This window comes from Poecilia mexicana, unplaced genomic scaffold (genome assembly GCF_051168715.1).
Source record: "Poecilia mexicana isolate PSO_F unplaced genomic scaffold, ASM5116871v1 scaffold_2, whole genome shotgun sequence".
Taxonomy (NCBI): Eukaryota; Metazoa; Chordata; class Actinopteri; order Cyprinodontiformes; family Poeciliidae; genus Poecilia; species Poecilia mexicana.
In genome coordinates, this window is record NW_028263371.1 from 22,282,754 (window position 1) to 22,294,757 (window position 12,004).

Genomic DNA, 12,004 nt, shown 5'->3' on the forward strand with positions numbered 1-12,004 from the left:
ATTCAAGTTTTTGAAGCATTTATCAAACAAGACGGACAGAATCAGTAAAAATTAATCTGTTTAAAAAATATTTATTCAAAGCTCTCAATGAGACCAACACCATCATAACGGTTTGAGCTTATATAAAAGTCTTCATAGCTGCTGTAACAGACAGAAATCTAAACCAAACCCTTATTTTGAAGGGGAAAACAGGAAATACTTGCCCTCAACTGTCGTAAAAAAGATCAACATGAAATTAATGAAAGTTACCCAACAAAGAAAACCATGAACTTTACTTAAATTTAATATTTAAAGTAAAACTTGCAGCTGGTGTTAAACTGAAACCAATCCAGGTGAAACGTTAAAGAAAATCCCCACAACTCCACTAATTATATTAACTTTTGTATTTTATGAGCCAAATCCCTAAAATATTGAATCCCTTTTAGTCGAGTGAAGATAAAAACCGCATTCATGCGCCTTCTGATTTAAAAAAAATCCTTCATCAGATAATCAGAGCCTGCAGCTTTCGTCCCGTCGACTCGATCCACTTGTCATTTCATCGATCCTACCGCCAGGGGGCGACGTCAGTACGTCACGAAATTGGCTGGAAAAATCCCGACACGGCCGTTGTCCAGTTGTCCTTCCCACCAGTCGTACTGGGAATCCGTCTTGGTGATGACGGTAATCCGGTCGCCAGGGACGAAGCTCAGGTCGCCGGGCTGCTGTCCTGTAAACGGGTGGGTCGCCGTGACGACCATAGAGCCAGTAGCTCCACCCCCTGATGCCGACGACGAGCCTTCATCTATAAAAAATAAATTTGGACATTTATTTTCCTACAATACCTTTAATTATAATTTTAAAAATCATTTTGATATATGAATACAAAAAGTCAATTTTATAAAGTTTTAAATATTTAAAAAATTTGTGATTTCAAATATAAAATATTATTCTTACCATAACTCGGCGGTTCGGGGTCAAACTGATCTGCAAAAGTAAAAACATCAAGAAACAAATCAGTTTTACAAATACAACGATAAAATCAGGAGACAAATGTCAGCAAAAAATGAGAGAAATGTTTAGAATTTATTACATTTAGATTTGTGGAGAAGGAGAAACATTTTGTCCAAAAATTGTGATTTTACTATTCCTCAAGACTAACTCTTAAATTTCACTGGTGTAGTGGCACAATGTTTTATTCAAAAACATTAAACTACAAAATTGAAGGTGATGCATAAACATAAAAACAGAAACATCCAAACTAAACTATCTTTTCTAGCTTGATTCTTAAAATTAAACCAAATTCATGTGTAAAAGTGTGAATTTTCGTACCGTAGCGCGGAGGGTCACGGGACGCAAACTGAGCTGAAACGGAAGATAAACAGGAAGTCAGAATACAAATAACAGTTTTACTCTGTTTTTCTTAAATTCTTGACCTGGATTTATTTATTTATGTTTTAAAAAACATTTCAATGTATAGTTTAGGTAAAATTAAAATGTAATGTTGAGATTCCAAATCAATGGAGGTAAAATAAACAAATACAATTTTTTTTAAGTTAAAGGAAACTGAAACGTTTTAGGAAACAGAAAAATGATAAAATCCAGACTTTAAGACTAACAGCATATTATTTGTTTATTTAGTTTTAAACGACTTAAATCTGTGGAGGCCAGTATTTATCAGGCTCATACTAGAAAACACAAATAAAAAAAAGTAATAATTACATGTTGGATTTTTTTATCTGTGTAACTATAACCTAAATATTCAATGTTTTAATTAAAAGAATCTGATTTTCTCCACCGTTAACCCGATTTACAGGTTAGGACACTGACTGCAGGACTGTGTTGTAAACACTAGAGGGAGCCACTGCCTGAAACGACTCAAACCATTTATAACAAATAACATCTGATTCTCCTCCACAAAAGTCCAAATCAAACTTAAACGTAATCAACATGCGTAAGATTATTCCCATAGTCTTCAAATATCATCCCTAATGACAAAACTAGGATTTTTATAATCACTAAAATCACATAATTTAGCTGTTTTTAATTTAATATGCATTAATTGTGGTTCTGATCTCCTTAAAGCTGAAGCAACGACTCACTGGACGTGTCCGACTTGTAGACGGAGGCACTGGGGTAGAGTCTGTCCTTCCTCTCTGCTCAAACACAGAAACACTGAGATGAAACAGGAAGCACAGATGCGATCAGAAACAGGTGGGGCACGCTGAGGGGCTCACCGCTGTTATTCGGCTGCCGGTAGCTGCTCTGTGCTTTCTTCTGGGATGGAGCTGGAGGTCTGGATGGAGGAACCGACTGCAGACACAAACACATAACAGTTCAATCCCAAAGGGACAAGGAGAGACAAATAGGACAGGAAGGACCAGCAGGACCATTACCCTGGCCACCAGGTTCTTGCTGGTCCAGTCGGTGGTGTAGGCCTCTGTGTACACGTCCAGGATGTGGTAAAGGTCGTAGAACTCCGTCGGAGGCTCAACGTCTCCATTTAGGATACGCGAGGCTCGGATGTCTTGACAGTAGAACCTGCAGGCGAAAGTTACGTTATGAAGGAAACACGCTGGCGCCTCCAGTGGCGGCTCTGCATACTTGCGGTTGGTGTCTTTGCGTTCAATCAGGTAAGACCCCTCCAGAGAAATCCCTGCAAACAGCCCTCTGGACCTGCAGTAGGTGAAGACGGCCGCAGTGCTGCGCAGGGCGACGTCCGCCTCCAGGTTCCTGAAATACAGAACCCAAAATAAACCATGAGGGGACGAACCGGACCGGAGAGAGCCGGATCAAAGTAAACATTCGGTTTAACTCCTGGAGTTAAGATGGTTTGGACATCTGGTAAGCTAGTTTAGAGTCTCTATCATCCAGAACAACCAAAGTGCCTAAATAGAAGACAACTGGACGACTTCTCTTGTTTCTAGAAGACGATTCTCATCTGATTCAAGGCTTTTGAATGAAAAGAAGAAGTCCAGCTGTCATGAAATTCCTGGTAAGGAAACCGTCTGGAGGTGTTCCTGAGGAAGAAGTTTCTGGAATGTCCCATAGGATGGGACAGAAGACAGAACCAGATCTCCCACTGGAGAGAGGACATGGTTAGACTGGGATCGCCACAGCTTGTTCTCCTCAAGCAATTCAAGACAACAACTGGGCTGTAAATCAACCAAAATACCTAGGAGAGATGGAAGGGAAACGATGAGAGGGCTTAAACACTTTGGAATCAAAAAGTCAAAACTTCTGTGAATCTAGAAGTTCCTCCCAGTTGTTCTTTGACTAGACCATTCTAACACAAACATTATCTGATCTAGACCATTCTAGTTGTTCAGGTGAAGCCTCAGTCTTTGATGATTTGATGTCCAGAGTCAGTCCTCAATGTCCTGAATGTTATGAGGTAATTTTTCACGAATGTCAAGTACTCAGGGTGGTTTTCCACACGGTACCTACCCCTCTTTTAGAACCTCCTTTGCATTTTCAAGCTGAAAACACGTCAGAAGACTGATTGGTTGGTCACTGATAAGATAACTTAATTCCTCCAGGGTTTGGTGTCCTGTAGCATTTAGATGCGTTTCTGCTTCAACACACACGAGTCAAATGATCAGATCATCAGCAGGACTCTGAAGACTGAACACCGAGGAGGAGTTTCAGCCATTTGGTTCAACCTTTCATGACTGGAGTTGAAGGTATGAAGTCTCTGGCTGCGTAGCTCTTTAGGAATCTGATAAGTTGCTCTGGAGACGCCCGCTAAGATGACTCCGCCCACCTCAGCTGGTACGCAACTGTATTGAAAAACAACCCAAACAGCTTTTTTATGCTGTACAATTCAGAGTTACATTATAATCAGAAACTTTAAAAGCAGTTAATTAAATGAGGTCTAGTTTATTTGTGTCTGCAGCTGGTGAGTCAGTCTCCAGGCCACGCCCACAAACGCACCCCAACCAAAACTTCCAGGTGAAACTTGTCGAGCCGCCCTGAGGCAAGGCTGACCTCGTTCTAAATTTACCCGACTGTCACAAATCAAAGCCTCTTGAATCAACCACAGCTGCTGATGTTGATTCTGTTTGTTCCAGGTTCAGGCCTGGAAACACAAACTGTCAACAACTGGCAGCTTATTAAAGGGAAAGACACAATTTATGATCAACCGTAAATATTAGAGCCAATTAACCAGCAGACAGATGGAGTGAGGGAGGCAGGATCTCACCTGCCCATGGGTCCCACGGCAACGGTGCAGTTCCCACCCAGCGTCAGGTTGCCGCCCTTCGTGAATGCTTCAATCGCTCTCCGTTGGTTCAGGATGATCACCAGGTCTGACACCTGAACACAATACGCTGCCTTCAGGGACCATTCACCATCAACACATAGAGGGCTGATGTTAGTCTGACGTACCTCCACACCGAGCTCAAAGCCTCCGCCGAGGCCCGCTATGCCGATGGCCGACGGCGCTGACCAACCTGGACCAAGAACAGATCGTTACGACCAGCGCAACCAATCCAGGTGACGCCCGCCTTCATCGTTACAGAGCTGCTCATGAAAAATATCTGCTTCTGATGCGGAGAAGAACTACTGAATAAGGAAACCCACAAAACAAAGGAGGCGATGCAACAGAAGATGAAGAAGAAGACCCGTCCAGAACGAGACAAGGGTCAACGAGAGACACTATGACCGCCGCAAAGACTAGACGATGGCGTCAAGAGGACGATACAAAATGACGATGGACTGAGGACTTACGCCTGTCGGCGAGTCTGGCTATGACGACGCCGCTGCCTCCTCTGGCGGTGACCATGAAGCCCGCCTTGATGACCGAGATGATGGCCAAACCTTCGGCCTTGGCTATGATATGAGCTGAAACACAGAAACACAATGATGAGCCGGAACCTGCAGGCGGCGAGCCGCATCAGGGACGGTCTGTACCGGGGATGAGTTTGTCCGGTCCAGCCCTGTTGGAGATCTGAGTGAACTCTCTCAGGATCTTGGCAGCTTTCTTGGCCTCTGACCTCAGATTGGAAGGGATGGGATTCACTGCAGAGAGAACAACGGAGACGGGACATTTTCACCTCATCCAGTGAACTCTGGAACTAAAGCCGGCAAAATGTGAAGAAATCTGAAAAGTCTGGCTTCCATATGTATTCAGCCAGTTATTGTAGCTGTGTTTCCGCTTCAAATGTGCATAAAATTTTGCTATTGTGCCAATGTCTACAAAAAAAAAACTATTTCACAATCGTAACATTTCTATTAAATAAGAAATGGAATTAAAAATCACACATGAATAAGTTTTTTCACATGATAAAGCATTAAAAATCATGGCACTAATGAATGTTAGTGCGATATATTCACATATAAGTCGGGGCTCCATGTGAAGAGAAAAACCAACACTGCTCATCTCCCTGAACGCGTCACCAGAGTAAGATCAGCCAGTGGCAGCATCATGCTGTGTTGGAGCCGGTTAAAGTTGATTAGAAGATGGATGGAGCTGGAAGACCTAAGACCTGAGGTTCTCCTTCCAGCAGGATGACCACCAGGAACACCCAGTCAGAGATACAAGGGCCTAGTCAAAGTTCAGACCTAAAAACAACTAATCTGTGGAAAGATCTGAAACTTGATGTTCCCAGATGTTCTCCATCCAATCTTGTAAATGTTCAAATCTACCACAGTCGCTTCTTTAACCAGGGAATGCACCTGCACACCGCACTTTTCAGATTTTCATTTGTAAAAATGCTTAAATCCTCGTCCTTCTCTTCGCAGTTATTCACCACCGAATGTTCTCCTTTCACATAAAGTCCCAGTTTGAGCGGTGTGAATCCTTCTGCAGCGCAGCAGAACCCAGAGAGCGGCTCGCCGGTCTGATCTGCTGCAGCAGCACATTCCTGACCCGGTGACGCAGCAGAACCCCCCGCTGAAACCCGACGGGTCAAAATGAAAAGAACTGAAATAAAAAACTCCCCCTGTTAAAATGAGAACACTTTGGTGTTCTGGTCGGCTTTGTTTTGTTTATGTTTCTGGATTGTTTTGGTCGACTAGGACTCAGGAAATCATTATTGGGTTTGTGTTTTCAGTAAGCAAGAACCAGAGTTCCCTTCTGGAGGCAGAGCTGAAGATGATGAGGGCTTTAAGCTTTTTATCAGTCTTAGAAGGTTCTGGTGGTCTTCAGTACGGTTTGGCTTGGTTCTGCTTGGTTGAACTCTGGTTCTGATCCAGGTTCAGGATCTGCTCCCACAGAAAAATCCTGCGACACTATAAATCTGGTTTGGTTGTGGAGGTGTGAATGTGAACTCTGGTTCGGTTGAATGCTAAGAGACGGCTCCAAAAGCAGGAAGTGGACTACAGCACAGGGGATTCTGGGTAAATGCAACCAAAACAAACATGCTAGCCTAGCGCTAGCAGGAGAAATAGCTTGTAGTCTTTTACCAACAACAAAATAACTGCTGAAATCTGATGCTACTCCATTTTTGTTTCCATTCGGCAAAGAAGGAAAGTGCGCTCAGTGTCTTCTTCAGAGGTTTCTGGGTTGTTTCTTGGTGCAGCGCCCCGACAGGCCAGGAGGGGAACAGGTTACTCTAAAGAAAAGCGCAGCAGCTGGAACTGGAACAAATGTAGTTTTTGTTCCCCAATCGAACCAAGTTTCCTGGACTATCAGGTGTAAATCATCTTTAGACTCTCTGCAAAGGCAGATTAAATCCAAATGCTTAAGTTAGCGTCATGCTGATGCGAAAAACGTGACATGTTAGCATGCCTTGTCCTTGTCTCAAGCTGAGACATTTTTCTGTCCCCAATAAACAGACAGTCTTTATAACCAGACCAGACCAGACCATTGTTCTGTGGATCCTGAACTGAAGCAGGTCGGTTCGGTGATCCACATTTACAATTGAGAAAGTGAAGTGGCCGATGCATACTGAACTGCACCAACCCGTAAAACCAGGCTTCAGTTTCTGAGAGAAATGACTCACCTAATTGATCATGTACTGCTCTCTGGTTCTTATGTTTATTTTATTATTTTTGGTGAGATTTAAAATAGACACAAAAAAACCAAAGAAAATTGTGCCTAATTCCTCGAAGCAGCTGAAATATTAAAATGTCAGAAATCTAAATATTAGAAACTAAACCATTAAATTTAGTCAGACTCTGCTGTTGCCAGGCAGAACATAACCAGCTTTAAATCTGTTCTTTGTTTGGTTTCCTTTGGTTTGTCCTGAGCCCATTTAAAGGGCCACGGACCTGCGGTTGATCACCAGCTCACTGAGCTACCTGACCCACAACACGGAACCACCAGACCGGTCCTGAACTTCCTGTTTCCTCCAGAACCCGGAGAATTCAGGAAGTAGGACAAAAACAAACCAGAAGTAGAAAGTTTCTCCTTTAACTTACTTTTCTTTCTTCCTCTGTGGCTGTTTACCTGCCGACAGGTGAGCTGACCGGGTGCCTCCTCTTTTCTCTTTCGCCTCACCTGATGGCCGGAAGCTGCGCAATGCTCACGGTTACGTTACGTCAACGCAGCGGACGTACCTGGACAGGTGGAGGCTGTCCTTAAAGAGACAGACACAGCTCGGACGGACAGGTTGACGTGCGGGTGCTCGTGTTGTTCAGTCAGCTGGGCGCGTTCCCGTTCTTACGTCTGCGTACCTACGTCGCGCGTTCACGTGACACCATACCTGTTTGCCCTGCGTTTTGTCTCTCGGGCTAATCGAGCCTGACCTTGGCCATTTGTTTATTTATATTTGGTGGAAATGAAAATATAATCAAAGGTGGAGAAGCCAAATACTCCAGTTAGAGTAAAACTACTTAAAAGTAGATGAGCAAGAAATCACTCAAAAGAGAGTAAAAAATATTTGGGCAAAAAGTTATCTCTGGAGTGTCAAACGTATTTCAGTCATTTAGTCCAAAAAGTTACCCAAATAAATGTAACTAGTTACTAGTTAGTTTTTTGTTTTTTTAAATACTGATTTGTTTGTTAAAAGTGTTTGCATTATTATACATTAAAATCAGAAATGTAACTGTAATATAAAAATGATGTCTAATACTACAACTGCTATTACTATCACCAATAATAATAATAATAATAATAATAATAATAATAATAATAATAATAATAATAATAATAATAATGATAAGAAGAAGCCAACTACAGTCTAAAAAGTTTATACAAATTACAGAGACTGTTATTTGTATAAAAATAAACACTGGTATGAAATCAATTGCAGTAAAGTATTTCACTTAAATTTCCCAAAACATTTTTTAGTACATAATAAAACAAATCTAAATATCAACAAAGATTCCTGAGGAGACAAAAGGAAGTGACGTTTCTTTTATTTATATAAAGCACTCTAACAACCTTTTATCTGTCTTTGTTTTTATCTGCATTCATTTCCAAATTTTGGGGGAAAATTTTAGCAACATTTCTTAAAAATTCGCTAAAATTACACCCAAAACTTTTTTTTTTTTTTTTTTTTAGCTTTATTTATGATAAAATCTGCATTTCAGCTTTAATCAGTGTGGAAACTAATCTTATGATCCAATTTTTTTAAATTACTTATTGTATTTGTACAATTTATACATTTCCGTTTTGAACCATGGACTTTTTCCTCAGGGTCAGTGAATATTTTGGTTGTTAGATGTTCAACAGGGAGGCTGGATTTCTGGTTTTAAAATCCTAAATATCTGAGCTGCATTCTCATATTCCGCCAGCAGATGTCCTCAGTGAGGCGGGGCGCCACCTTCAGCGATCCGACTGAAGAGGAGAAAAATCAACACGTTTTCATTTTGATTCAGAAACAAATCAAACTTTTTGTTAGTTTGTTCATTTTAAAACCAGATGATGAAAGAGATTTGTAATATTTCATGAGCCATTTTTTTCAATCTGAGTATAAATTAAAAGATCTGTGAGCTTTTTTCCAAACATCTCCTCATGTTTTTATGATTTTCCACGGGTCGTCCTCTTTAAATAGCCTGCAGGATAAACAGCAGCCTGACTGCAGCCATCAGTTTCCCAGCGTGAGGCCACCCAAACTCCCAGACCCGTCCAGAACCAGAACCCCTCACTAATGGATCTCCTACACTCCGGCTCAGCCTGGAGTCTGTTGTTTAATAACATCCTCTCAAAGGTCATTCTTCATCCTGCAGAACTGGGCTGACCCGGTTCCCTAACCAGAACCCGACCAGAACCAGCTTTAAGTAAATAATTCCTTAATACTGATGGAAAAGTCTGACTTCCGCTGGCAGATTATTTATATTATTGGAAAAATATCTTATTATAAATGATACAATCTGCCAGTGGAACCAATATGTTTTTCATCTGTAAGCTTCTAAATGTGCTGAAAAAATACTTTTACTTTTGTCTTTTTGTAAGTAACTATTTGTGTTTTTCTGTATTTCTGGTTTTGTTTCTCTCATAATATTTCATTTTGTTGTTGTTTTCTGTCTCTTAGTTGTTATTCAACCCTCCTGTTGCCCCAGTTTTCTATTTTTGAGCATTTTAAAGCTTTATGGCCGTTTTGTCGTGTGATGTTTGTCATTAAATGCCTGTTTAGCCTCTTTGATCAAATCTTCTCAGTTTTACTTGATTTAATTAGCATAAAATTAGATTTTCAACTCATTTCAAGATTGGGATGAACTTTTCAAACCCACTTTCTTTGGTTAAATCACATTTTTGTGTTTGTAACATATATTTAAGGTTGTATTATCAGATTTAAATCAACTTTGACATCTAATATTGGTTATTTTGCCTGAAAAACAAACAAACAAAAAAATCATTTTGGATGTTAGAAACCGGTGAGGAAAACAACCTGCGGTGTGTGTGCGAACAAACCGGGACGCAACAATTAGTGACAGACTGTTAACGAACACGTCTCACCCGAGCAGAAACCCCACCTGGCCACGCCCACAGCCGTCAATCACGGCCCGCTCCCAGGTACCGAGCTGCTGCGGTGTGTGTGTGTGTGTGTGCGTGTGTGTGTTTTCGTGCCTAAATTAAGTTCAGGAATGTGTTTATTTAAAGAAGCTGCTGTGAAAGTGTGAGTTGGTGTGTAAAGACGGTAGCAGCGCTGGCGCAGGTTCAGGAATAATTCATCCCAGGTTAGTCATTACCTGCCGCAGCTGTTAGTCACCTCGTTGCTCCTTCTCCGTCTTTTGTTTCTGCTCATGTAATTTGACCCCGCTGACCTCCCGGTAACGCCGCTCGCTGTCGGGACGCAGATATAAATATGCAGCAGCATCTTCCAGGTGTTTTCACCGGGCGGAGCGCCGAGCTAAAAATAGGAGGAGATGAAGATCTGCTGCTGCTGCTGCTGCTGCTGCTGCTGCTGCTGGGTCAACCGGCCACACCGACCAGGTTCTGGTTCTGATCCATCCAGAACCAGAAGCAGCGTTCAGCTGGCCCGCAAATCTGGAACAAACTTCCAGAAAATTGCAAAAGACACGAAACACAGAGTTCATTTAAATCATTAAAATCCTCCTGCTTAGAGTTACTTTTGAAACACGAAATATTGACCAACATGCTGAGTTTGGTAGAAACTAGTTAAGTTTACTTGAGTAACTTGTTTTTTTTTTTAAATTCTTTTAGGAGTATCTTAACTATGCTGTGCTTTTTACCTTTAACTTGAGAGATTTTGTTATGAAATATTTCCAGTCCTACTTGAGTAAAATTTCTGGATTTTCTCCCCACTGAATGAAAAACAAAAATGTTTCAATCAAAAATTCATCAGACCTGCAGTTTTTGTTAAAGTTTCATCAGTTTTTTTTTATTGAAAGAAACTGATTTGTACAAATTTTCTTTGGACGTTCTTTGTTACTTATATGAATTATTGTAATTTTCATCCTTAAAATACCAAAATGTCCTCTTAACTGTATATTTTGGTTTGTCTGATTATGTAACTTTTAACTGATTGATAATTTGATCAGTTCTCAGTGACTTTTTACCAAATACTTTTGACTTTTACTTGAGTAAAAATGTGTTGAAGAAGATCTGCCTTAACTTTAGTATAATCTTTGGGTTTTCTACTCGCCTCTGATTATTGATTATTTGACAACATAACAACTGTTACTGAGTTTCACAACTGTTCATTAAATGATGTTTATGATTTATTTTATGTTTTCATATTGCAAAACATTTGAACTGCAGTGTTGCTGAAATCTGAAATGTAAATAAACTGATTGATTAATTAATTGATTGAGTGATTAATATGTGGTGCTGTTTGTAAAGATACACAGTAATGAATTAACAGCAACATTTCAGGTTATTTATTAAATTAACATTTAATTTCCAAACTAAACATTTGATTTTCAAACTAAATATTTAAGTATTTAATTGGTATAATGCCAAATATTTAATTTGTGAACTAAATATTTAGCTTGGAACTCTGAGATTTATAAATGTAGGAATAACTTGGTGGAAACATGACTTTGAAAAATGTTCAGTTCATCCAGGTTTCTACAACGGAATTCAGTCAGGTTGAGCTCTGGACTTTGACTAGACCTCCTGATTCTTTCATTCTGCCATAGAGTAGCTGCTGTTTGGGTTCATAGGTCAAGCTGCAGCTGTAGAGCACAGCTGACGGTCCAATCTATGACTGGAAGGCCCACAGATATTTAACCGAGTTAATTTCTGAGTCTGTACTTAATGAATCTCATTTTAACATCAAACCATATAATCAACAAAATGAGGAACATTCTCAGCCGTTCACAGCAGAGATGCAGCAAACATGATGTCCTTGTTTGTTTTCCTGGGAACAAACACCTCCGGTCTTCATAACAAAGAAAAACAGCAGCAGCACACCTGGTTCAGACCAAACAACTGGAGGTCGTCACGGCGACGGCAGCAGCTGGTGGCGTGCAGGACGGGACCAAAACTGTCATCACTGATAGCTGCTGGCAAAAGCTGCAGCAGAGCTACAGCAACCACACACACACACGCACACGCACACACACGCACACACACACACACACACACACACGCACACAGAGCTTTGATTGTTTACCTAATTACTGTAAAATGACAGAGCAGTCGCTGCAGAAATGCAGACAGTCACACTGATCATTA

General features: G+C 40.8%; 1 protein-coding gene across 1 annotated transcript; it reads right to left on the reverse strand.

The window, feature by feature from the left end:
* Positions 1–55: 55 nt before the first annotated feature.
* Positions 56–7,498, reverse strand: sh3yl1 (SH3 and SYLF domain containing 1). Its single transcript, XM_015011743.2, has 12 exons — positions 7,339–7,498; positions 4,888–4,995; positions 4,705–4,818; positions 4,363–4,427; positions 4,178–4,290; positions 2,581–2,709; positions 2,373–2,517; positions 2,214–2,289; positions 2,079–2,132; positions 1,309–1,341; positions 934–963; positions 56–781 (listed from the first exon to the last, which is right to left on the reverse strand). Coding segments are annotated over exons 1-12 (1,086 nt in total). The 5' UTR covers positions 7,340–7,498; the 3' UTR covers positions 56–563.
* Positions 7,499–12,004: the final 4,506 nt, after the last annotated feature.